We start from the raw sequence: 26807 nt of genomic DNA on the forward strand, positions 1-26807 counted from the left end.
GGGAGGGGGCTCAGCCTGAAGTTGCCCTTTACAAGTATTTTTCTCACCTGTGTAGCTTATGGAGTTTATGTTGAGCTAAAGATGGCGTTTGTGGGCACCCTTTGTGTTGGCCTGAGAGAGGCTGATGCCCTCAGGTGTTCCCTGGAGCTACTGGAGAAGTTAAGAGCAGGGTGGTCTCTTAAAGCCCTGCGGTCGTTTTGTTGCTTATTGGTTGTGATGGGCGAAATCCCCTTCGACACCCACAGTCTGACTCCCCCTGACTTCGGCAGAGGCAGGATTTCCCCTCTGCTTCTTACCCTGCAGAAAGGACAAAGCTGAGCTGTGTGTATTTATGGGCTCCCCGATCCTCTGGTCTGTTGAATGTCCCACGGCAGCTCCCACACACGTTTAGTTCCCCCCAACGCTGCTGCTTCCTGGGTATCTGCAGTCCTTGAGTCCAACTGCTTGCTGACATTGCCTGTGTTGACTCAGTCAACCGCTGTTATAATCATAGGGAGAAATTACAGTGAGGAGAAATTATAGCTCTGTTTGGCTTGGTGACTTGGGAGCCAGCTGCCTTTTGAACTTGACTAGCAGTTATCCTAATAACATGGAGAATATGCACTTGGGATATGAGCTTTGTATCTGGGGAGGTTCAGAACACGAAGGGGAACTTTGAATGGAATGCACTCAGCTTCTTAATGTTTTACCCTGCTGTTAAAGGGAGGGCTGGAGCAGGATGGCAGGGCTCCTCAGGAGAGTGCTGGCTGCTGGGCTCTGCTCAGCAGTGCAAGCAAGATGACTTCACAGCTCCTGGGTCATCCTGAGGGATCCCCATCTCACAGTTCATCAGCTTAGAAGGGTGATCCCAACCTACTATGGTGCCTCACCTCTCAGTTCTTGGGCTTCAGAAATGTGAGTGTAATAGAGGGAGATTGGAGAAGGGCTTAAGGAAGGGCCAGGCAGCATTCTGGGGCAATGGCAAGCTGGCACAGTGTGTGTTAGATCCACACATGGAGATCACCTACAGTCCCACTGGTTGCTGGGTTGCTGTGAGGGTTAGTCCTGTCCTGGTAGAGAGGAAGAGTCTGGATGGTGGGCAGAGGAAAAGGATGGAAACAGAGGGAGAGAGGTGACCCAGCAGTCATGCACAGAGCATAAGCCAAGCAATTGAGTCCGAGGGCAGTGGCCACAAAGCTGCAGCACCTCACCTGATCATAGAATGGTTTGGGTTGGAAGAGACCTTACGGGTCATTTAGTCCACTCCCCCTGCAATGAGTGGGGAACCTATGGCTGTGTATGTGTGCATTGCATTGTTGTACAGAGACCAGCCTGAATTTTGCTTCTTTTTGCACCCAGAAGCAAAGATGAAGAGGAACTGTGCAGTGAGGGACACCAGGCCAGGCAGCGGCACATGCCTGCTTCACCTCCAGCAGCTGCTGGCAGTTCTGCAGCAGAGAAATGTTTAATTCTCTAGAAATGTAATGGAAACATCCACTTGTTTGGAAGTTGGATTTTTGTGTGGGGAGAGGCTTCTCTTGGATGCTGGTATTAAGATAATGTTGTGACCACACAGGAGTACAAAGTCCCTCCGGCCGTTTCTCTCCTCTCTCCAGTTCTCAGTGCCTTTTGTACCCCCCTGCTCTTTGGGCTCTGCACCAATTCATGCTTAACCTCGCTTGCTTTGCTGCCCTCCAGCTCCCTGCTGATGCATTTGGTGCTTTCATTCAGAGCAGGCTTAAAATCATTCATGAGAAAGTCTGTCTGCATGCAGGGATGGGCAGTCCCCTGTGGTGTGCTGCTCTGCTCCAGCTTTAAGCCCCTCTAAGTCCATTAGGCATCGTGGTACCCATGGGCTGACAGCCTGCTCTGCTGCCCGTGCTTCCTGCTGTCCCCTCTTTGCTTTCTGCTGGGTGGGATTGTGCCTGCTGTTCTGCTGGGATTTGCTAAGAGGTCTCTCTGGAGCCAATCTGCCAAGTCCTTGATGTCTCTTGCCAGTTAGCACATAAGGAAGCAGCTGCTCAGCCCTCGACATACGTTGTGTGTTGTTCCGTGTGTTGGATTCCCTTTGGGCTGCAGCGGTTGTAGCATCTTTGCTGCTGCTGTGAAGAGCAATTAAGAGCTGTGCTGCTTTGCCTGAGGTTGTGCAGGAGGTGGTGGTCCCTGGCTGGTGGCCGTACTTGGTGGCCCTGCCCAGTGGCCCTGTGTGTTGGCTGAGCCACCTTCCTTTCTTAGAGCATCGGCAGCTTGGGGATGGAGTCCTGTGAGCCACTGCTGTTCAGCACAGCTTGCCTGTAAGTAGATTTCCCTATTTTCCCATCTTCTGTCTTTTCCAGAGCTGCTCTGCACACCGTGCCTGCCTTCTCTCTGGTCTCCTGCATCTTTGGCAGCCCTGATTTCTGACAGAGGCCCCAGCACTGTTTGTTTTGTTCCATGAGGAGGAAGGAGTGGCTGCAGGCTGTCCTGCACGTGCTGCAGCCTGGATACCCCAGTGTATCCAACGTAGCTCTGCACAAATGAGTGCTGAAATGTCCACAGCGCTGACAGTGCAGCCGTCTTCCTGCAGATGGAACTGACCTACATTTTTCCATGCATCTGAAAAGAGGGATTTGGCACTCGCTCAAGAGAAGTAACCAGCGTTGTATGTTTATGCAATAGCACTTAATCCCTCTTATTCCATGTAATGGTCGGGATGGCTGTACTGCTTTCCCGCTGCATGAAGCCCACGTTCTTTTCTTTGAAGAGCTGCTTTTAAATGCTTCCCTTCCTTTCACGTGCCCAGTGCTCTCAGCCCCAAGTCCCATGCCTTACGGATGACACACAGAAGGATGGAGCTAATGGGTATCACTTGACAGTGCATGCTGTGTGCTGCCAAGTTTGAGCTGGGTCCTCAGCTGCCTGAGCAGATGATCACTGTCTAAAGCTTGTCTACTGGAGACTGAAAAGCAGTCTGAAAAAAAACAGCAAAAAAAAACTATCAAAAAAAGCCCAAACAGCAAAACCCACCTCCATGAGCACTGTCTGTGATGAGTTTTCAGGGCACATATCAAATCTTGCTGGATAGCCTGTCTTAATCACCCTCAAGTTGAGACAAGGTCATAAAAGCAGCGGGAAATGGTGCCTCCAGCCCTTCCTTTGGCACGGTTGGCTCTGCATGGATTGCTGCCTTCCTGCTGGCGTTCTTTGGCTTCTTTTGCCTTCTTGTGAGCTTGACTCAGCAAAAATCATCCTTGTCAGACAGGAACTTTAGCTTTCCACACTGGGAATTAGCTTTGCTTGTCAGGGGAAGGAAGCAAACGATGCCTGAAAGAAAGCATGGCAGAACAAAACACGTTATTTCTCGCGTGGGCGCAGTGGAATTTGGTGTCCTGAGTCAGCAGAGCCCTTTTCCATCTCTCAGCCACTGTGCCTTCAGTTCATGGATCCCCTCTGTTTCTTACAAACGGGGCCTTTTTAATCTTCCTGCTGGGAAGAAGTGTTAAAGGAATACCAATTAGCCCTCTGTCTAGTGTAATCTAATCATGCTTTGCTTGCTGGGTGTGCATCTCTCTGCCGTGGCAGCTGTGTGCAATGGCAAGGAATGCAGCAATGGGCACTGAGGAGTTATGGCTGCTGGGAAGACTCTTTTCTTCCTTTGGTGCAGCGCTGTTGGTGCTGCCAATGGGCACACATTTAATTTCTCCGTGCTTCTGAATTCCCTGTTTTTGAGCAGTGGGAGGAACCATTGGGTTTGATGCAAATGGGGAACCTGATGGTGAATTTTCAAAGCCCATCCAAAAGGGCTGTGCTGTTGGAAGTTCTCCTTCCAGGACATATTTTTAGCAGATTGCTCTGTTCCTGAAAGCAGTTCCATGTGTGCTGTGTGTGTGTTTTTGGGATCTGGGGGTCTCTGTGGTGGTTTACATATGAATGCCATTCCCTGGTGCAGCCTATGGACAGCATGAGCTGGTGGAGGAGCTCTGTGAGAACCATCCCATGCTGTTACACGGCACAAAGAGGAGGGAGGGGGGAAGTTCCAAATAATTGCACGGCAAGAGGTAGAGTAACCAACAGTTACAACATCTCACCCCATAAACGTGTCCTTTTAGGATTCTTCCCAGCTCGGGGCACGGGAACTGATCCATCCCTTTCCAAGAGTTTTATTTATTTCAGATGGAGCTTTTCAGGATTTGTAGCAGTGTCCAAAGGGATGAGTTCAGCCCCTGATGGGGTTCAGATGACTTCTCAGGCTGATGGATAGAGGCTCTCTGCCCACCATGAAGCAGAGTAGTGTGGTGAAATCAGTGTAGCTGGAAAATCCGTAGATGCTCTTCTGTCATGTAGAATTCGGCTGTGGCTCCAAGATCAGTGTTTGCTCCTGTTAGTTTGTGGAGCAGTTTGCAATGGCAGCTGGATAGAATGGGGAAATGTCCCATAAAGTCGCCCTGCAGCTCTGGATCTATCTGCTACCAGCAGTGAAACTGAAGTCACGAATGTGAGAGATGGCGTAAAGGTTTGGTCTGTGGTGGAAACAAAAGACAGAGCCTTGTCTGTGCAAGCTTCAGTCATTAGTGTGGGTTGGAAGAGCCTCACTGCAAAAATTCCCACTTACAACTGTGCTCCTCTTCATCTCTGTGCTCCCATGAGGCAGTGATGGGCAGTGAAAGAAGGCAGAGAGCCAGAGCGTGATCCTGGGGACAGCGGTGCAGACCCAGAGCTGTTCCAGCTTCCCAAGCGGTGGAAAAAGCCTGCAGGGCAGGGCCCAGCTCTGCTGACCTGAGAGGGACAGCGTGTCCGCTTCTTTCTCATCGCAGTTCTGCCCCCTGGGTGCTGCTGTGGTTGCATTTGTTGTTGTGGTTGTGTGTTGCCTTGACCTGAGCTCCGCAGCTCCAGCAGCATTGCGCTCGGTCCCATTCCACAAAGCATTCCAGCCAATTGGCCTCTGAAGCGTTGGGCTTCAAGTGTGGAGTGAGCCTAAAGGAAGGTGCAAGTTTTGGAATCACTCGAGTATCTCATCTGAACTTGGCTCCTCTCCTCCTTTAGCATGACCTGGGTGAGCAGTGAACCTGCTCTGTGAGGAACTGGGACCTTTCATCTAAAGATGCAGTCATTCCAACTGTGGAATTGGGGTTTGTAATTATTGTTTGGACATACAGCCTGCTGTTCCTTAAATTTGTGTCCAGAAGACATTATTAATCATATTTTGGATCTGATCAGACAGCTAAAAAGACAAGGGAAATATCTACGTGACATCAGCGGGGGAGTAACAGAACATTGCAGTCTGAAAATGTCACCAGCCTGGATATATCCAGTCCTTCTGAGTCCCGTCCAGTTCCTGACTTTCTCTGCGTGGAGCCTAATAAACTGCATCAGGACTGACAGAAGACAACCCGTGGTGTCGCTGACTCTGCCTTTCCCCCTGTTGGTCCAGCAGATGCTTCCAAGCGAATGACCTCGGTGTGTTCTGTTAGCATGGGATGTGCCATTGGGTGCAGAGAGCTGTTACTCCTCGGAATGATCCCTTCTGTTCTTCAAAAAGCATAATTTGGGGATAGGACCCCCAGCTATGCGAACTGAATCTCTTTGTGAGCTGTTAGGAAACTTCTTTCTTTATATCCTCACTGTCTTCCTGTGGCCAATGCATCAGCTTGGGTACGTCAGGTGGGTGAAGCAGTGAGCTTAAAGGTGAACTGGTAGCGATCCTTCCTTGTTCTAGATTGAGTAAACACACCCTGCAGTGTGTTTTAGGGGAAGAATTGTCTGTAATGGGAATACAGGGGATGTGAGGCTCCTGCAGGTTGCTTGACTGGGGATTTTGGAGCTCAGAAGACGTGCTGAGGTCTCTGTCCTGTAGCTGAGAGTTGGCTTTAGAACAGCGCTGTCGCTGCACAAGGCGTGTTGCCTTGACCTTGGTTATGAAGGTCTCTGATTATGGCATGAAGATTATGGCATGATCTTCTCCGGGGTCGGTCAGGGGCCTGCCTTCTCCTTTGGATCCCACTCACTTCCACAGCATCTCTCCCAGTCCACCCCAGTGCCAGGAGAGCATTGCTGCAGCAACAGACCAACAGCAGCTCCAGTCCTCATTGCAGGGAGCTCTGCAATTACCAGGGATGAATTTAATTACAGCCCTTCCATAAAATGCCTTTCAGCAGTACATACAAGTCAATAAATACACCAGATTTCATCACAAACGGTGGCTGCGAAGATTAAGTAGTATTAAAAAGGCAGATGTGTTTATAGTAATCAAGCTGCTATTTAAAACCTGACTGCTAGCAGTTAAATATTGAGGATTTACACCTTATAAACTCTTGCACAATATGTGCATTCTGTGCTGGTCATTGCCTGAAATAATGTGTACAGCAGTGAATGAAGCCCTGCACACGTGGTTGTATGACATACCCAATTTTTTTTGGCCTAATTCAGTTTTCTGTTGTCCATATAAAACAGTTTTTCTGTTTCCTGGTAGTGGCATTCATTAGCTGAAGACAGAGGAAGAGTTTTGTGCATGCTTTAGATGTCACATAATTAAAGGGGTTGAAAAAAGGCTTTAGAGGGCAAAGCTGGAAGCAAAAAACTATTAATAGAAACTCCAGGAAGAGCAGCCAGTGAGCCAAGCCCTGCTCAAATGAGGCAGGATGTAAAGAAAAGAAAAAAATCTGAACATGCCACAATACCAGGAAGCCATAAAACCCATTAATCCCCACCCATCAGGGCATCCATCCAGCAAATAACGTTCTGTTTCCAGTGCAGGGCTGGATTCAGCTGTGCCACTGACGTCCAGAAAAGCAGCCGTTTCTCTTAAGCTGGGTTCCTAACTTGCATTTTTTTGAGATCTTCAGGTGCCACAGAGCTCTTTGAAGTGATGTTCGTCCGTCCCAGAGCATCCTGTAGGCTGTTGGTGATCACATCTGCATGTTACTTCTGTTCTCCAACTGGGTGCTGCTGGGGGAGAGCTGGGCAGCCCCCTGCTTTGTGAAAGCTCCAATGGGAAGAGGAAACCAACATGCCCCGAGAGATGGTGGATGCCCCGTGCCTGGGGACACCCGAGGTCAGCCTGGATGGAGCTCTGAGCACCTGTGGGTCCCTGTGCACTACAGGGAGTTGGAACAGATGGCCTTTAAGGGTCCTTTCCAACTCGAACCATTCTGCGACTCAAAGTTTCCTTTAAATCGGTGCCTCTAAGTTTCCTCCTTCCCCTTCGACTTAATTCTGAGCGTTAACTCTTTGCTGCAGCATCCAGCCTTATGGGATGGTAGGATGCACAGTGTTTCATGTGGCTGAACGCCAGCCCTGGGACGTGGAAGCCACACACATAAGCTCGCAGTTGTTGGTGCTGTTGTCTCACTTTGGCTTATTGTCTGCTTTTCATCTTGAGCTGATTAATCTGCCCGAGGAGGGGAGCAAAGGATCGGGAGAGGGGCAGAGAACAGCCATGGGTGGTGAGTGGGTGGGAGCCCAAATAGTTGGAAGTAAGTACAGATGCACCTCATAAGCAGTGTTATGGGGGGAGAGCAAAACCAGCACATCAAAGGGGTAATTAAGGGCTGTTTGATGATGGCATGTGGGTGCGCAGGTGCTCAAATCCCACTGCGTTACAAAGGGTGGTGAACTTTTGCTTCGTCTGAGAAAAAGACAAACTGTGCAGTAATGCTGGAATCCCATCGGTTTCTTATCAAGAGAAAAATGAGATGATTTGTAAAATACATCATCTTCTTGTTTTTCTTCCTGTGGAGCAGTTGCTTTCCTGATGCAGACCAGCTTGCTTTACTGCCTCTCGCAGTTTGGATTCTGTGTCTCACAGGGGTAGAAGATAAATCTACAGAATGTTTTCTGCTCTGAGCTGGGAAACCACTGCAATCCAAACGCCAGCTTTGCCACTGAGAAGCAAAGAGGATTGGAGCTGAAGTTCAGTGCCGTGCAGGGAGCTGCTCTGAGGACCACAGCTCTGTAATTCCTCCTCGAGGTTTCGGCGTTAGTGAAGTGATACTGAAACGATCTTTCCTTTTCTGCCTTTTCTTCTTCCTTCTGTTTCTTTTTTTGGTGCATGCTTTGAGCTCGAAGTGAGTTGGCAGCTTCCTCTTCAGTACTCAGCAGCTGACATCATTTGTACAGCAGGAAGAAAACATCTGGGCTTGGAAGCGAGGCGAGATGAAGGCTGCAGTGGTCTGGAGAGCAAAGGGGTGACTGCAGTGTGTTGCAACAGCTTGCCTTGAACGCGTCCTGCAGGCACAGCAGCGAGCTGGGGGTTCCCTGGGGAGCAGCGCTCACTGAGGGCCAAGCACTCTGCTTTTCACATGGCAAACCCCCACGGCTGTGTGCTCTGCTGGGTCAGGAGACCTCACATCCGTGCTGCTGCCCGGGGGTCATCTCGGGAAGCTCAGGGCTGTGGGAACGGGGCAGATGGAGCTTTCATCTGCTGCTCTGTGCCGCTCCCTGCGTGGGGACCGTAAAGAAAAAGCTTTTTGTTGCAGTCTGAGCTCTGCCCGAGGGCTGGAAGGAGCTCTGAGATGTGTGAGGGCAATCCCTACCCGTGCCCAGTAAGCAGAAGTAGCTGCAATAATTGGTGGATTTAGCAGCAGGCAAAGAATCAGTCTTAACTCTTCTCCTTGAAGGGACCTGGGCTCATTCTTGCTTGTTTGGGCTCTAGCTATTATGGTTTAACTAAAACACAACCAAACAAAAACTAAGCCCCCCAAGCCCTAGCATGGAGGAATGTGGGACGTGATCTTGCAGTGTAGTAATGAGAGGTGATAAAACTGAGAAGCCGTGTGCATGCCTGAATTTGCTCTAGGCTGGAACTTGGGCCTTACATCCGTGTTTCTTGTGCCTTCTGTGCAGCATCTGCTGCCTCTGCAGCAGCACGGATGGGTGATGGTTGGACTCAGTGATCTTTGTGGTTTCCCAGCCTTTATGACTCTATGAATGCAGCTTTTTCCCCTGTGCTGCAGGTCAGATGTGGCTGCAGAGCAGCTCTGTGCTGCTTCCCCAAATCTCTTTGGAGCTGTTTGATCCCAGTTTTGGGGAGGCTGGCGGTTACCTTGCACACCTGAGCCTGCCTCTTGCTGGGCCCTTCAACGTGGATGTAACCAAGTGGGTCACTGGTAGTATTTGCTTGGCAGAGAGCTGTGATGGAAGCAAAGCATTCTGTGTGGATGGGGATGATGGGTTGTATGGCTGCAGTGAGCCCCAGGGAGCTGCTGCAGGATGTGGTGGTGGTGCAGCTTCTATGTGACACATCCCAAATCCCAGCGTGTGCCCCATTCCCTCCATCTCTTATCCTTCCTATAACCAGCTGTAGTCTGGCTTCGTCAGAGATCTGGTAGAGGTCCCTTTCCCCACCTCCCTGCGCTGACTCCCATTAGTCATACTTGGGCAGTGGATGAAATGGGACGGTGATAAAGCTCTGATCCTGAACACCAGAATCAGTCCTAGGGACTCTGTGTTGGGCTGCAGAGACCGTAGTGTTAACCCCTTGCTGCCCTCAGGCAGAAATCCCTAATGTCCATAGGCCACGTGTTGTCTGGGGGCTGAATGCACTTTTACAGCACCTTTCGTCTGAGCAGAGATGGATTTATGACTGCGGTGCCATTGAGATTAAATGGGATTGTTTTGGCTTTTTAATTAGTTAGCAGGCTGAGGAAGACAGCTCTTGTGTTAAGACTGGGCCATGTCTGCAAACCTGGGTTTTCTCCATGTCCCTTTGGTAATGCAGAGGGAATGTTATTTTTCTCCTTGTTGTTCATACTGTTTAAGCTGAAGATTAACTTTGGCAGAGTGACAATGGGCTGCAGAGTGGCCAGGAAACAATTCAGTCTGGAAGCTCGTGGAAGGGTTCTGACCATTGGAGAGGAGGAGCTGGTGGAGGAGAAATCAGATGGTTTTTCCAACAGCAGGACTGTTTGTCAGCTGAGTTTGGCTTCGTTTTCCCAGAGGTGATGAAAACGACGTCCGTGAGCTGATGCCAAGCAAATGTCAGAGCTTTCACCCATAGCACAGATTTCTTTAACGGGCAGAAGCCTGTGTCCTCATGAGCAGATAGAGCCCTCCTGTTCCTGAACCCTTCAGCCCCCAGTGGTGCAGCTGTGCCAGTGGCACATGGACAAAGAGCTGCATGTCACATCCTTCCCTTTGCAAACCAGAGCAGTGCTTTGAGGGGCAGGCATGGCCTTTGGGAAAAAAGCAAATATTTGAGCAGCTGTTTGCTAGCTGTCATGTGAAAGGCAGAGAGGGAGTGGGTAACGTTGCAGGAAATAGGGTTGGTTTGGGTTAGCCTCTTGCCTTTGTACAGCCTTTACACACCTCAGAAAGTGGAGACATCATTACCAAATCCCTTCAGTTACCATTTGAGGTGGTTCTGTAGGACTGGTGGAATATTCCATAGCTGCCTACGAGCCCGGGTGCTGTTAGACCCAGTGTGCTGGGCTGAAATCAGACTGAAGGGATGGCGTGGGCAGCAGGGCTGTGTCTGCGTTCAGGACAGGCTGTTGGTCCTCCTTGTTCTTCACTTTGCACTGCCTCTTGTTTGGGATGTGGAGCAAAAACCAGCTCGTATCCTAAGGGTAAAAGTGATGGCTTGGTTTTGCAGCAGCTTACTGGTGTTCTTGTTGTCTTTCCCAGTTGATCATGTGGTTCCTGAGCCGGGGACCAGTTTGCTGACTGCATTTGACCAGTGGCGAGAATGGGCAGACAGCAAATCCTGCTGTGATTACTCCCTGCATGTGGACATCACCGAGTGGCACAAAGGCGTCCAGGAGGAGATGGAAGCTCTGGTTAAAGATCACGGTACGTGCAGTTAAGAGAAAGCTGAGGGAAGCCTTTCCCCTCCTTGTTCTTCAGAATTGCTTCCTATGTTTGAAGACTGGCTTTTCAGATGTAGTTTATCCTTACATCCTTGTGACATCAGGCTCTGTTGTTGTCTTGTCCCACTGATGTGGGGAGCACTGATGTACAGAGGTGAGCCTTTGGCTGCTGCCGTGCAGAGGAGCACCTTTGTTCAGTGAAACCCATCAGCTTGAACTTGAAAATCAAATGCTTTGTGTCATGAGTGCAGGTGGGTGATCGCTTCAGATGTGAAACGAAGGAAGAATCAGGGGCAGAAGAGCTGAATTAAGCAACCTCACAGGCTTTTCCCCTCTGTGATTTCCATGACATTGCATCCTTATGCTTGAGTCATTTTCCATCTTGCTTGTAGTTTCACTGCCTTCACACCAATTTGCTATGAGAGCATATGTATCACGTGCATGCATTTCACAGCAGGTTAAAGTAATTTATGTGTCTATGATTACTGCTTGATAAGGGGCTGATGGACTGGGATGTCTTCTTTCTGTCCTGAGCCTTATCTGTGCCTGCAGTCTGTATGCTGAGGACAGTTCCTTCGCTCTCTTTCTAGGTGTGAATTCCTTCCTGGTTTACATGGCTTTCAAAGACCGCTTCCAGCTGTCCGACTCCCAGGTAGGAAGGATCAGCGCATCTGTCTCTATCAGGGTTTAAATTCACTATATTTGCATCTAGCATTCTTCTGGTTTCTGTCTTTTTGTATGTGTAACAGTACCTGAGGTTTGTAACAGTACCCAGAGGTCTGCCTCGAAGAATTCTTTCAAGTCTTGGCTAAGGGACAGCAATGGTAAAACTCATTTTGAGGGAACAGAGGGTTTATCCCAACTCCTTTCGTGTGGAAGCAGTGGCAGTTTTATAAATTGCTGCTTTCTGCATCAATACAGGGCAGGACAGTGAGATCCCTGGCATGAGTTTCAGTTTACAGACACATCCTGGTCCGGAAAGTGGGTTTGGGGCTGTTGTGTTGGAACCACTGGGACCTCGGAAAGGAACTGCCCTCCTGTTTGCCCTTCCAGTGGATCCATCTGGGCACAGCTAATTGTCGAGCTGGACAGTTTATATTTCTAAATGTGGCGGGAGGAGAGGAATGCCTGGGAGTCATTTGGAACTGTGTGGGAGGCAGTGGTGGATGACAGTTACCTCTAATGACTCTGGTGAGCATTTTAATGAGCGGCCGTTAACAGAGCAGGCATCAGTTGTGGGTTGGTCAACCTGAGCCCTCTCAAACTCGTTGCAGAGTGGGAAATCACGCTCCTCTGTCCTCCATTCTGACAAATTCTGTATGCTATTCGAATGTACAGCTGCAGACCACAGACCTGGTGTGTACTGTTGTGTGTATTCTCCCTCTTTCAGATCTATGAGGTCCTGAGCGTTATCCGGGATATTGGTGCCACAGCTCAAGTGCATGCTGAGAATGGTGACATCATTGCCGAGGTATGTTCTGTTTATTCTGTGGATTATCAGCTCCAAACTGCTGGGAGAGGTTTAAACTCAACATCCCTCTTTGCAACCAGGATATCTCTGAGCCACTTAAAAGCACAACGCAGCTGTGCATTGAATGTCATTCCCTTCATTGTCAGGGATAAGTCAGGTTTCTGGGGCAGCTGTTGGCCATCTCTGCCTTTCTGGCTATAACTGAAAGACTGTGCTGGCTGTGACTGCTGCTGCATGCAGAAAAATGCTGTGCAGTAACGTAGAGAAAGAAAACAACTTCGTGTAGTACCTGGGATGCTGACGCTTGGAATCCTTGAAATAGCCACAAAGAGGGCATTGCTAATTGGATGTAATCTGATCTGCAGCTCGTTTTACACCTTGTGCCTCTCCACGTGGCATTGCAAAGGGTTTCTGCATTGTCTCAGTGGGGAGAAGACCACCTGAGTCCTTGAGCCCAGCTGCCTGCCGTCACTGGATGATGTTTCCATGAGATGCTGTTTTTCGAGTCGTAGAGGGACCATTTTATAGACGTGAATGAGCAGTGAAAGCTGAGGGGACTGTGAGCCCATTGTGAGGCAAATCAATATACAAGGCTTCCCAAGCTCCTGTGAGCGAATCAGCTGGGCTGTTGTAGAGCTCTGGTTATTCTCAGCAGTGCATATTGGATAGAACTCTGGTTCTAAGGCCCTCATGCAAAGCCCCATGTGACACCAACTAGGACAGATGCTCAGGATCTCGCTTGTGCCTCTTTCAAACAGCTGTGTTTGCTGCAATAATGCACGTTGCTTTAAATCTTGTTTTTTCTGCTCTTCTTTTTAATCTGCCTTAGGAGCAGCAAAGGATCCTGGAGCTGGGAATCACAGGCCCTGAAGGGCACGTGTTGAGCAGACCTGAAGAGGTGAGGATGCCTTTACGGTTCGGAAGCTCCGTTGGGATGGATGTGGCCAGAAGCAGGATTTCATCCTGGCTATAAGTAGTATTGCTGTATGGGATAAGGGGGGAGGCAAGGACTCTTCTAGGGACTAACTCCTACTAAATAACCAGTAACTGCTCCCTTCTGACTGCTGCCTTAGCTACAGTGGGTACTTACGAGAAATTGAGTAACCCCCCTCAGCTTTTCTGCTGGGGAGAGGAGTGCTTTCAGGGAACAATTCTTCCACCCTAAGGTTTAATTCACCCTCTGGAAATGCTCATCTCTTTCTGTAGGTTATTGGAGAGGGTCTGTGAAGGTGCTTTCACATGAGGTACCTAAAGCAGAGTGACATTGTTTTAGACACTTGTATCTTCTGTTGTATTTGATTGTTAGATGAATGTTGTACAGATGGTGGATTTTATTTTTTTTTTTACCACAAGGGACCCAAATGATGTACTGAAGGCACAGAAAATGTGTACCAGAGAGGGGAGCTGAGTTTCAGGTCCTAGGCAAGCACTTCAGCACACCTAACCCCTCATCTTCTCTGGGGTTGAGCACCCTACTCCCATTTATCTCACTCTCTCTAAGTCTTTGAAAGAATGTGAAGAGCAGAAAAGAACTCACAAGTTGCCCTTTCAGTTCTTCATTTCCCTTCTTTCAGTATCTCTCAGCTCAGTACCTTACCACGGCATTCGAGGGTTGGGATGTCCATCTGTGTACTTACACACCATAAATTATCTCTCTTCCCCCAAGATAACAGGGCTGTGCTGCCCGCCAGATGTGGTCCTGCTGGAAGCTGGATGTGTGAGATCATCTGCACGTGCCCTCACGCTCCCTCAGTTTCCTCCCTTGGTTCAGACAAGCAGCATCCAGCAGCATTTCAGTAGGAACATAAATCATTCAGCTGCTGCAGGCAGAGTGAAGGGAACGCTCTCAGCTTGGGCTGAGCCCTTGCAGAGCTGCTTGGCCTCAGGAGCTGGGATTCTTGCTTCCTGGAAGTTGTGAGCTCACACACCGAGCCTTCCACCCACTCCTGCATTTTTTTCAATGGGACATTTTTCTTGCCTTGCATCAGGAGAGCAGGAACAGATGCCGACTTGACACTTAAGGGCTCATCTGTGGAGCACCCCATAACTGCTGTGGACTTATGAAAGGCTGCTCCTATAATCAAATTAGCCCAGCCTCGTCTGGCTGCTTCGAAGACCATCATTAGCAGAGCAGGAGCTTCAAAGCATGAACTGTGTGCGCCCCTGGCTCGGGTTTGGTGCTCCATCTGTCTCCTGCACTTTGCAGGAATGTGGTGTTGGTGGTGGGGTGAGGAGGGCTGCCCCAGGACTCGTGGCCCAGCAGCTGGGCAGCTCTGAGCTCAGCTGTGCCGTCTGTGCAGGGTGGAAGCTCTCAGCCCACGTTCTCCTCCTTTAAAGTCATAGGAAACAGAGCAGGAAACGATGTCATCTGGTTCCCTCCCCTCCTTTTTCCCTGTTGTGTTTTTCAAACCACTCAGTGCTGTTTACGTTGGCTGATGGAGGCCACGTCCTGCACCCCCTGTGAGCCTGCAGGTTGGGCAGGAGGCACGAATGGAGCCTCGCATTTTGCTGCTGGCTCTGGTGTCACAGCCAGCCTTCAGTCCCGTCCTTCACAAAGCCACCCCCCGTTCCAAGGCAGCATCACCCATCACTCTCTGTAGCTCCCAGCCTCACAGAGTGGATCATTCTGTGATGACTTCTCAGAGCCATCTGTCACTTTTCTGCTGTTTCTGTTTCAGCCACAAGAACGCCGAAAGCCCGAGCGATCCAAGCGCTCCAGGAAATGTCTGTCTTCTTTTTTCTTTTTTTCAGGAGAACTGCTGTGTTAGGGCTTCTGATGCATGCTGGTAATTGCAAACATTCCCCTTTGGACTAGTCGCTGGGTTATTGTTATGTGCCTGTCACCATAGCATCTGGGCACAAGGCAGGAATTCAGCAGCCTCGTTTTCTTTTGGGCAGAAATGATCCTCTTCCTGCTCAGCAGCTGCTTGGAGGCGTTTTGGTCAGAGCTGAGGAGCTGGGCGTTGTTTTATCCCTGTTTGCAAGTGAGGAAACCGAAGCATGGGGTGGAAATGTGAGTGCTGCAGCAGAGGAGCAGTGCGTGTGCCTGCAAACTGATGCCACTGGGAACATCAGCCCATCTGACGTTGCTCTTTGCTTCTCAGGATGGACAGTCAGGCTTTTCTTCGCTCTTTCTTTCAGCCCCCCTTTTCCTGCTGCTGACTGTGGAACCTTGAAGAGAAAACAGCCTTCCTTTCAGCCTGTCCTTTTTGGGCCAGAAATGTCCCTGTTCTGGCAGCAGCACTCTCTAGGGAAGGTTGTCACCAGCCCTGGAGTGGTGACAGGCCTGGGCAGTACCCCGTAGCTCTGCTGGGTTTGGGGAGCTGGTTGGGCATCCTTGTGCCAAATTCAGCTGCCAGCTCCTTTATTTCAGGTGTTCCTTTCAGTGCATGGCCAAGCAGTTGCTGCGTTCTGCTTCTGGGGCTGATGGGGTTTGGCTGAGTGTGACCTGGGACAAAGCACTGCAGAGCAGATCTCCAGAGTGCTGAGTGTGTGCCAGCCCTGGGCAGGTTCCTTTTGGAAATCAGGTGCCTGGTTGCTGTGGGTTTTCTTTTGTTTGCATGGAAGATGTCCATGGCATTGCAGCTCTTCATAGTAGTAGGCACTATGAGGATTCCTCTCATGAAGTTTTTCAGCTGGACTGCTTTGATTAGGATATGTGACTTGGGAAACTCCTGATTGCATTCGTTCTAAGAGCAGCTAGCATGTAGTGCCTCAGCCTTGCTCAGGGTTTCCTTATGGGTATCAAAGTAGTTGATTTATGGGGTGGTTCACGCTCTGTCAGATCCCAAGCCAGATATCGTAGTGGAGGGTACAATTTAGAAGGCTTGCTTGCAAACGTGGCTTACCAGAATATGTGGCTACAGCATCTCTCTTCCGTGTGGGCTGGAACACGAATAGTTCTGCTGAGCTAACATTTAGTTGCTTATTTTTGCTTAGGTTAAAGGAGAGGCTTAACCATACTGACCCCAAGCACCTGGGGGGTTGCTTTAGGACTTAGCCTGCTTGTAGAGAGATTCAGAAGCAGCCTGGGAGGAAAGGGAGTAATGAGAGGGGAGTGTAGCTTGATGCCATCTTAATTATCCTGATTACATGGTACATTTTTCCGGCTCAGATTTGGAGAGGTGGGAGCTCACCTCACGCCTGCACACCCTGATTTCCCCTACAAGGAGGATGGGTTATGCTGTCATGCAGGGATGTTGCTGATTTGCTGACTTTGTTTCTCAGGTGGAGGCAGAAGCTGTGAACCGGGCAATCACCATCGCCAACCAAACCAACTGCCCTCTCTATATCACCAAGGTGATGAGCAAAAGCGCTGCTGAAGTCATTGCTCAAGCCAGGAAAAAGGGTAAGTTATTGCCCTTGGATGGAAGCAACCTATTAGCTCATTCCGTGCAAATCCTTGCCAACATAAGCTTCACCCCTACAGGAGGAGTTTCTTTTTCCAGTGTTACTATCCAGGCTGTCGTTCAAAAGGTCCCAAGCAACTGCTTCTGTCTCATCTCCTGCAGAAAAGTATTCAGGGATCGTTATCAGTGCCAGAAGCTGTTTTTTCTGCTCAGCCTCCTCGCACGCATCCCACTACACTGAGCCATGTGCCTTCGTGTTATCACAGAGTGATTCCCTGCTTGACAAATCTCCATGGAGACAGCAAGCTGTGTCCTCTCTCCAGCTCCTGTGCTCTTCCCTTACTGCTTACTGCTGAGCTGCTTCTGGGGTCAGAAGCGATTCCAGGAGTCCTGATGGAGCTCTGTGACTCGTGGGCCCTCTTGGAAGTGGTTGGAGTAGCTGATGTAGTTACCAGATCTTTGCTTGTGAAATAGATGCTCCTGGTGCTCACAGCAGGCATCCAAGCAGGAATTGGGATTGGTAGTTTGGGGTTGGCTGGGAGTTCCTGATGCCTCTAAGGATGCTGCAGGAAAGACCCAGACCTTGAGTGCTGCTTCTCATGGTGAGGTCCATGAGGGAGCTGTACTGCTCTGAGTGGTGCAGGAGCTCCTCCACGTCCTGCCCATGCTGCCTTGCCCCCAAGAAGCAAAGGCTGCAGAGTGCAGTGAGTGCCTGTCTCCCTTCTGTAATGAAACCCTTCTTTTCTATTTAAAGTTGTTCTGGGTGGGTGAGTAAGCATGAGGGATGATGGTTCCCCTCCTTTTCTTGGAGGGGTTGTGTTTAATTGTATGCAGTCTCAGTAAGCCTGAACAGATACACAGATGACATCACTTTCCATCTGGGTGCTTGGTGCTCGAAGAGCTGATTTCCTACTGCAGCAAACAGGCTTGTGTGTGTGTGTGTGTGTGTGTGTGTGTGTGTGTGTGTGTGTGTGTGTGTATTAGCTCAGGAGTGTTTTGATCCCACGATACCTGTTCAGAGAGTTCAGAGCTGGTAAGGGGACTGATCTCCAAGGCACATCTCTCTGTTCATGATGTGGAAGCAGTTCAGGCTGTTTTGGATGAACTTTCCTCCCCTAGCTCCATTATAGTGGAGATCACACTGAAATGAGAAGATGTGTTGACATGGTAAAGTGGCTGCATGTTGCATTACCCCAAAAAACAACTTGATGTGTCTGTGCAACTTAATCCTATAGGCCAGGGAAGCCGACTTCGGATTACATTTTCTCCTTATAAGGAGAATTAGGGGTATAAATGGCACGCCATTCTCTGCTCCTTTATTCAAATAATTCAATTTAAATGCTGTGCAATTACCCAGCTGGATAGCCCAGGAGGGCCACACACATCATCCTTGCCCTCCCAAGCAACAGAGGAAACTTAGTTGAGGACTATCCAAAGCAAAAACAGAACAGAATTGATTGGCTAGATGGAAAAGAACGGCTGTTATTTAAAGCCAGATGCTCCCAGTGGCATTTGTATGGAGGAGATTCCCCGCAGACTCCATCGCTGGCAGATCTTGGAGCTCATTCTCTGCAGAACAATCCTCCCAATGTCCTGGCCCACAACAGGCCTCCCATTAATAGGCAGCGTGTGTTTTTTGCCTTGTTCTGGTTTCATAACCCTATTTGGGGCAGGCGATGTCAGGCAGCCCCTTCCTTTGCTGGTGGATCCCCTCTGATCACACTGATCCTATTCCTCTGGTGTCGCTGGGGTCTGGAAGCAGCACGAAGGCACTTTGTGCATTTGTTCAGCCTCAGCTGATACACTCTTTCCCATTCAGAGATACGGACAGTATGGTGGCAGGCCGTATTTCTGTGCTCTGCATGGTGAGCTGTGCAGGAGCCTGCTGACCCATTCGTGGGTTGCCTTGGTTCTGACTTTGCCCCATCCTTTGCAGGCTGTTGCGAATGCATGGGGTGTCTGGACTCAGAAGCCAGATGGACAGGCACTTTGCAGGGGTTTGGGGAGGGTTTCATTTGGTGAGCAGACCCATGGGGCTGCAGCCCGTGCTGCTTTTGAAGTCGCAGTGCTTTGCATCTGCTTGGTGTGCAGATGTGCTACTGTGTTCCAACGTGCAAAGAATCGTGGCCTTACGGATCAGCTCTTCCTTCATGTGCTTCCAGAAATGTTAATGAGGAGGAGGGGTGCACTGGTGGTTAATGCACTGGACAGGGAGTCAGAAGATCTGATTTCATTTCCTGGTTCTGCCACGGATTTACCCTGAACCATTGGGGGAATCAGTTTTCCTGAGCTGCATTCAGGAACCAGAAGCACTGATGCTTCCTCTTGGTGATGTGCTTTCTCTTTAGGCAGTAAGCTCTTCTAACACGAGTTTTCTCTTAGCTGATCTGTGCGCAGAGCCTGCTGCGATAAACCCAGCCTTGTTAGATCTTTATTGCACGTATGTTTATAAAAATATCGCAGGCATCTTTTGCTGCTCCATGCTTTTATCTGTAGCAATATCTTTATTATTAACTCAGGAGTGTAAAGGTTTGGAAACATTCATTTCCAGAAGGAGGCTTTGCTCCTGGAAGCCAGGTTAGAGATGCACATTGCTCAGCAATTACAGTGGATTTGCCTGCATTCCTGTCTTGTAGGCACTGTGGTGTACGGGGAGCCCATCACAGCCAGCTTGGGTACTGATGGATCTCATTATTGGAGCAAGAATTGGGCGAAGGCGGCCGCTTTTGTCACTTCCCCACCACTGAGTCCTGACCCAACCACTCCTGATTTCCTCAACTCCCTGCTGTCCTGGTGAGTAGAGCTCTTTGTGTTCATTACAAGATGTGTCTCATCATGAGACGAGCGATTAATAAAAATAATAGTGGTTGTTGCCAGCTAGCGAAAGGCTGTGACAACACAAAACCCATCTGCCATTACCTTTTTCCAGCGGAGACCTCCAAGTCACTGGCAGTGCCCACTGCACCTTCAACACTGCTCAGAAAGCTGTTGGGAAGGACAACTTCACCCTGATCCCCGAGGGAACCAACGGGACGGAGGAGAGGATGTCCATCATCTGGGACAAGGCTGTGGTATGTCACACGTCATGGACTGGCTGTATTTTGGCTGGAGAAGGAGCTCCTGCCAGCCCTGGGGCTGGTTTCCACAGTGCTGCCATCCAGGCTAATGCTTCCATCTCTCCGCAGGTGACTGGCAAGATGGATGAGAACCAGTTTGTGGCTGTGACCAGCACAAATGCAGCTAAAATCTTTAACCTGTACCCACGGAAGGGCCGCATCGCCGTGGGCTCTGATGCTGATTTGGTTATCTGGGATCCGGACAGCGTCAAGACAATCTCTGCCAAGACCCACAACATAGTAAGGATGTTTTCCATGGTGTGATTTCTCCTGCATGTTTTGTTCTCTCTTCTTCAGACTGTGCTGATAGGAACCAGAGCCTGTGACAACTGAGGGCTTTTTTACTTAATTTATTTTTCTTTAAACCTTTGCCCCAAGCCCTTTGTGGTCTTACATCCAGTACAGCTCAGCTGTGTGAGTCCAAAGCTGAAATCACATGAACACACAGATATTCCTTTCAACGCAAAGAGCTTCTGAGTGTTGGATGTGTGGATCTGGCTCTTCGAATCATTTAAAGCACCACTTATCATAGTGTGTCACCGATGACCTTTTGGCTCAGCAGCACTGGGATTGAGGACTGTGCCTTTCCCAGTGAAGCACATCAGCTCCCAGACACCTTTTCTGGAGGTGTGATCCAGGTCAGTGAGTCTGAGTGGATTTACATTGAGCACCAATCTGTCCCTGATTGCTGCAGGCTTCTGGCAGCATTCAGGCTTTGATGCAGATGTTCTGCACCTCGGGAGCATGGAGAAGCAGGGTTAGTGGTGCGGTGGAGGCCCTGAAGTTGGTGAATATCCATGAGGATGAGGGAAGTTGAGAAGAACCCATGGCAGGGACCATTAGCTGAGTGAAGCCATAGGGGAAGCATGTGTGGAGTCAGGCGTGATTTTCCTGATGCTCATCCCAACCCAGGATGGCACAGAAGCACAGGGCAGCTCCCAAACTAAGCAGCGCTTCCCTCGTCTCTTTATGGTGGCACTGTTGGAGCTTTGTGGCCCACAGCAGCATCCCAGACCTCACACCTGGCTCCTGCAGTGCAAGAACCATCCCAGCCTGCACGGAATGGCAGCACTGTCCCCACACAGAGCACCGGTTGGAGTCTCCCTGTGACATTTGTGCTCTGTCGCAGAGAAAGCAACCCCTGTTTGCATTTGTTGACAACTTGTTTCACTTCTGGCGATGAACCTATGGAATGTTTCCCTGGAAAAAAACTCCTTGTTCTTTTTTCCATGAATGCTTTCATTCACTCTGGAGCTGAAGGAGCAAAATTTTCTTCCACACTTGGATCCCTGGGCACATTCACAAAGAAACCTTTTTTTTTTTTTTTTTAAAGGTTTGATTTGCTTTCCTGTGACTTAACTCTGTGTCAGAATTGGGCACAGATGGCCTGGATTCATTTTACCTGTGCGTAATGTCTAACACAGGCGTCCAGACTCAGGAGTTTGGTTGCTTTTGAGGTTCTTCCAGACTCATCACATTCAGTCTGAAGAGAGAAGACTTGCTCACGTACAGAGTGCTGGATTCAGTGCTGTAAACCTGAGTCTGTGCATTTGGGAGCTGACGAGCTCTGAGAGCTGGAAGGAGCTTCCTGGATTGAATATGTGACAGCCACTGCATTTTAATGGGTGTTGTTTTTAGGAAGCGGAGCCTTCAACATTTCCTAACACAAAATTCAGGTATCTTTTGCAGATGTTCTCCAGCACAATCAGGAACCACTGCTCATCACCTCCTCGTTTTGCCATATGTCTGGGCTCGGCTGAAGGACCACCAGACAGATGATCTTCATGGTCTTTTCCAGCCTTAATGATGCCATGATTGTATGATCTCAAGGCCGCTCCTCAGAAATGGTTTGTGGGCTGAAGACTGCAGATCCCCACTGCGACTCCTGCAGAGCATCTCACGCATTGTGAAAGAAGAAATGTAGAGGAGTGATGCCCATAGAGTCAAGGCATCCTATTTAAATCACAAGGATAAAACAAAAGCCCTTTGAAAGTCAGGCAGAGCCGTTGCCACGACACCAGGAGACATACTGATTATGTGGCATCGGATGGTTGTTACATTTTTTAATGCTAGAGCAACATGCAAACATTTTCCAAGAATTCACACTGCTGTTGCCACTGTCTGGCAAGGAAACGTCAGGAGCTGGAGGGGGAGATGGTGTTGTTCTTGGAACAGCCTAACTCATAAGTTTCTAACCAAGCCTCCTCCTTTGCCACCACAACTTTTTTCATACTGGAACTGGTTTAACCACCATACTGGAATGGTTTAACCACCATTCTAGCTAATTGTAAATCTGCAGTCAGGCCTACCCATACTTATAACACACTTCAAGGTTCAACTCCATCATTAACTCAGAGAAAAAGACTTGGATTCCTTTCAGAGCTGGTTGCCTGAGTAAGAGTCCCCAAATAGCCTGGTTGTAGTGTATCTCCTTCCAGGACCCTTCTTGGGTGGGACATCTACCAGCGATTCCTTTAAAACTCCTCTTTTTTTCCATGGTGTAACGTTTCAAATCCTATTAATTGAGGATGAGCAATCCCATTAGAGTAAAAAGATTGTCCTGGTCTCTGACCCATCAACCAAAACTCTGGTTCCAAGTACAGTCTTTGAAAATAACCATCACTTTTAATATGAAACTCAGGTAAAACTTAATTTGGCTCTTAAGTCTCATGCAGTGCAGAGAAGGCACGTGCTGACATCCGTCTCGACCAGGTATGCTTGAAAGTATCCTCATTTAAAACAAATTCTGTTGAGGCACTGTGTGTACAACTGAGGCACGTGCTGTTGGGTTTGCTTCCAGGCCTTAGGAGTTAGCACGGCTGTTGATTGCTGGGCTTTGCTGGCGTGAATGTTTGCCTCACGCTGCCTCTCTGTCTGTTCCAGTCTCTGGAGTACAACATCTTCGAAGGCATGGAGTGCCGTGGGTCTCCCCTGGTGGTTATCAGCCAGGGGAAGATCGTGCTGGAGGATGGGAATCTCCATGTAACGGAGGGCTCTGGGCGGTACATCCCCAGGAAGCCGTTCCCCGACTTCGTTTACAAGCGCATCAAAGCGAGGAGCAGGGTGAGTGCAAGCAGCTGCCCCCTGGAGCTCCCCAGTGGAAGTGGGTGGGAAGCAGAGGCTGTCCCTGGCTCAGTGCATGCACTTTGCAAGAGGAAACGTTGCCTGGATAGAAGCCTTGTGTAGCTCATTCCCCTTTCATTTCTGCTGTTCGCTTGAGTCACTACTTTGACTTCAGATTGGCTTTTCTGCAAATTTTGTTCCTTTTGCTCTGTAATTCTTTGCTACCTTAGAGACCCCTGGGCAGTGAGAGCTGTCTGGATTGGATTTGAGTCCATCTGCAGATTACCAACAGAACGTACTAATATTGATGGCAATTACGCATCAAACCTTCCAGCAACAGTTCAGCATTCTGATTTGTTGCTACAGATGCTCCTTTCCCTTCTGTCAGGTACAATCAGATGCTCTTGTCTGGTGACTGGTGAGTCACAGGCACAGCCCACGACTGCTTAAAAGTGGGAACATTTCTATTTTTAAGAGGCTAAAATACACCCATTCGAAACAGACTGCTCCTGATATGCCTTTAGCTGGTGAAAAGCTGGTGCTAAAATCAGTTGCAAATGAACTGCAGGGGATTTGAGAAGTTTATTTCCAGATGAAGTCAGGTTTCTGAGATGTTTCAGAGCCTGAGGTATTGCCCTCTCCTGGACAAAACCAGAGCTGTTTCGGTTTGCTGACCATAGGCAGTCTGCTCATCCCTTGCAGATTTTTCCTTAATTACTTGTTGGATGAATTACAGGTTACAAGAATTACAAGCACAGATAATTCAGCACTGGGGAGAAGAGAACTGTAGTTTCTGTTGTGTTCTGCCCTCCTGCAGAAATGTGTGTTTGACCTACAAATCCAAATCCAATTGGGCAGTATCTCGGCTGGAATAATTATGTTTAACCCAATGTAAAGCTCTGAAGCTGAAGAAGTGAAGCTGGCCTGGCTTCTGTCTGTGCAGCTCTGCTCTGTAGCAGCATGGCTCTCCTGGGGTAGGAGCAATAAGCTCCTTAGAGTGGCCAGGAGCATTTAATACAACAGTAGGTTGGCTGAGGTCATAAAAGGAAGGGGAAAAGGAAAGGGGAAGGGAAGGAGAAAATGAAGGGGAAAGGGGAACAGAGTGGAAAGGAAAGGAAGGTCCTGTTTGCTTTCAAATCCTCTTAGTAGAGATGAATCTTGAAATATGCATCTTTGGCTTAGCAACATCTGGCCAGCTGTTTAGGGCCATTCTGAAGGCTGTCTGACCCTAAAGCTCCCTGCTGCTGTGTGTTGCAGCTGGCTGAGCTGCGGGGTGTGCCTCGAGGCCTCTATGATGGGCCGGTCTGCGAAGTGTCGGTGACGCCGAAGACGGTCACTCCTGCATCTTCAGCTAAAACATCTCCTGCCAAACAGCAAGCCCCACCCGTGAGGAACCTGCACCAGTCTGGCTTTAGCTTGTCTGGTACGTATTCTTGTAGAGGAGCTCTCATAGAGCCCTCTTTATTTTCTTAAACGCTGCATTCCCTGTAGCTCAGTGCTCAGCTGGCTGTGTGATTGCACCAGTGCCAGTTGCCAGCTGAGAGCAGCTGTGGGTCTGGCATGCAGCAGGTGGATTTCTCCATGCACTGGGGGTGGAATGGTTTGGACAGGACACAAGTGCCTTAACAGGGTCAGGACAAGTAGACTAAGAAAAGAAGCCGAGCATTACAGGGCAAGAGGCTCAGCAACAAGGAAAGTTGGAGACAGTGAGGGGCTTGCGAAGGGAGGAGCATTTAGCCAGTTCTGCATAAGTTCTGCATAGGGCTGTGTGCCCGTGTTCAGAGTGGTGGTGTCAACGCAGAGCAGATTTCATCAGAATTAAGGCACTGGAAACCGATGCACTTTGCTTATAGAATGGTTTAAGTTGGAAGGAAGGCTGTGTGGTCCAGCTCCTCTGCAGCCAACACCCACAGCTCGATCGGGTGCTCAGAGCAGCCCCATCCACGGGGGTCCGCAGGGACGGGGCGACCTGTTCCAGACCCCCTGCATCTCACACAGTCTCCGTGTTGAACCCAACATCCCTCCTGTCTCCCACAGGCGCACAGATTGACGACAACATCCCACGCCGCACCACCCAGCGCATCGTGGCACCGCCGGGCGGACGTGCCAACATCACCAGCTTGGGTTAAGGACCGACCCCTTCCGCCCGCCCAGCGGACCAGGGGAGGGGATGGGGGCACCTGGAGACCCTTTTTGATTCTTTTAGAGCCTGTGATGGTTACTGCGGGCAATGGGGGGGGCTGAAGTAACGCGCCTCTTTCGGTCCCCTCAGATTCCCTCCTCATCTTCACCAACCCCTCACTTCCCTGTCAGCCCCTACACGTTTAATGAGAAAACAACCAACCCTGTTTTGACACCTCTGACATGCAAAAGTAAATGTGAAGAGGATGTTGGAGATATGTGGCCTATGTCCCATTCAGCATCTTTCTTTTAATAAAGGAAGGATAAAGTGAATTTCCCTGGAGCTGCCTTTAAGACACAGATGAAAAGAAAAAAGAATAAATAAATTTTAAATGTAAAAAAAATAGCTTTTTTTTTTTTTTTTTTTTCCCCCAATGTCAAGCAGAAGAGTAGTTCAAGGGTTATAAACTGGATGTTCTTTAGGGTTCTGTGTTCCAGCAGCATAGCTAGGAGAGCACGGAGGGCCACGAATCCCAGTCTGGCACCATTCCCCACCATCACCTCTGAGGCCACAGAGTAGCTGTTTGCTGCCAAGAGAGAGAACCAGGACCCAGCACTAGGAGCTGACAGAGCACATGGCACCCCGCCATCGGGTGAGCTAGAACTGTTGGAGACTTTTGTTCTGTTGGGGTTTTTTTTTTTCCTTTTTTTTTTTTTTTCCTTCCTGATTCTGCTGCAAATTAGGTCCTTGAGGAGTTTTTCCTTTTTTTTTTTTTTTTTTTTTTTTAAATTTTAAATGTCTGTGTGTGTTTTTAATACGTTTGTCTCATCGTGTTTACAAAGCCTTATCTCAGAACTGGGCATTTCCCAGTTCTCCCTGCTCCTTCCAGAGCCTCATTCGAGTTATTGACCCCCACCAGTGTCACTGCCCCTTTGGTACTTTGGGTGCTCCTAGGATGCATCATTCCAGCCTGTTCTTCCCACTTAGCTGCAGTAGGAGGCAGCAGTGCAGGTTTGTAAGCTATGATCTTCACTTCAGCATACTGGCTCTTGAGCTGGTGCAAACACTGGGGCTGCAGAGCTGGGCAGAGCCTCTGGAGGAGCTCTTAGCAGTTGGTTTACAGGTAGCAGTCAGTAAGCAGAGGGCCATAGGCAGCGGGCAGTACTTTGCCTGAAAGATTTCTGTAGCAGCCACATCCCCCCCCTTTCCTGGCCATTAATGAGTGGTTATTTAAAACTCTGAGAGCTTATCTTTAGCTCTTGTTGGAAGGCTGCTCTGTTGTGTGCATGCCTGAGCATCTCTGGCAATTCCAATTAGCGTCCAGATGCCCAGCTGTTGTAACTGGGAGCCTCCAAGCAGCTCAGTGGGTCAACAGCAGCTGAGAATCTCTCATCCATGTGCGAATTTCACAGTCTGTCATTCCTTCAGGGATCTGCTTTGGTGCAAATATTCCTGAGAAGCCCCCGGCCCTGCTCGGGTACGTGCCTCAGGTTTGAGAAACCAGAAGGTAGGAGTGCTCCTCCAACTAAGCATTGATCACAGGATCATTTAAACCCAGGACTGAGAGGTCTTTTAGCGCTAGTATTGGAGGCTCATGTTTTCAGGTTTTCAGGACGTGGAGCATAAATCCATGTTAGATTTATGTGTTAAGTTAGAGTCCCACTAAGCTGGAGGGCTTGATGGTCCCAAGGGCTTGGGCTGTCTCTGAGCACAGAGAGCTTTTCTATCCACAGTTAACAAAGCATTACCTCCACTGTCTGTAGCCCTGGTGCTTGGCTGTGTCTTCTGCTTTCTCTTCTGTTTGTCCTTCACCATGTGCATGGACCTCATTTTCCCTATTTGCGAGCATTTTCTTGAATGGTTTCTTGTAATGAAAAACTAAATATGAGAAGGCTTTTAAGAAGCAACTACCAAATTTGTTGTGAT

The 26807-nt window shown here is 49.2% G+C and overlaps 1 protein-coding gene across 4 annotated transcripts in view; it reads left to right on the forward strand.

Moving 5' to 3' along the window:
- DPYSL2 (dihydropyrimidinase like 2) overlaps positions 1-24888 on the forward strand; it is a gene marked incomplete at both ends in the record, with an annotated part of 40966 nt that extends 16078 nt beyond the window's left edge. For 2 of the 4 annotated variants that reach the window (XM_079547392.1, XM_079547394.1), the window contains 11 exons: positions 10579-10743; positions 11351-11412; positions 12151-12231; positions 13061-13129; positions 16459-16579; positions 19217-19373; positions 19510-19651; positions 19766-19936; positions 22580-22759; positions 24017-24194; positions 24797-24888. In XM_079547392.1, coding sequence (XP_079403518.1) covers positions 10579-10743; positions 11351-11412; positions 12151-12231; positions 13061-13129; positions 16459-16579; positions 19217-19373; positions 19510-19651; positions 19766-19936; positions 22580-22759; positions 24017-24194; positions 24797-24888 — 1418 coding nt within the window. The remainder of the gene's footprint in view (positions 1-10578; positions 10744-11350; positions 11413-12150; positions 12232-13060; positions 13130-16458; positions 16580-19216; positions 19374-19509; positions 19652-19765; positions 19937-22579; positions 22760-24016; positions 24195-24796) is intronic. The other 2 variants (XM_079547393.1, XM_079547395.1) reach the window with 1 other exon arrangement.
- Between the last annotated feature and the right edge of the window lie 1919 nt (positions 24889-26807).

This window comes from Tetrao urogallus (assembly GCF_951394365.1).
Source record: "Tetrao urogallus genome assembly, chromosome: 27".
NCBI classification, from domain to species: Eukaryota; Metazoa; Chordata; class Aves; order Galliformes; family Phasianidae; genus Tetrao; species Tetrao urogallus.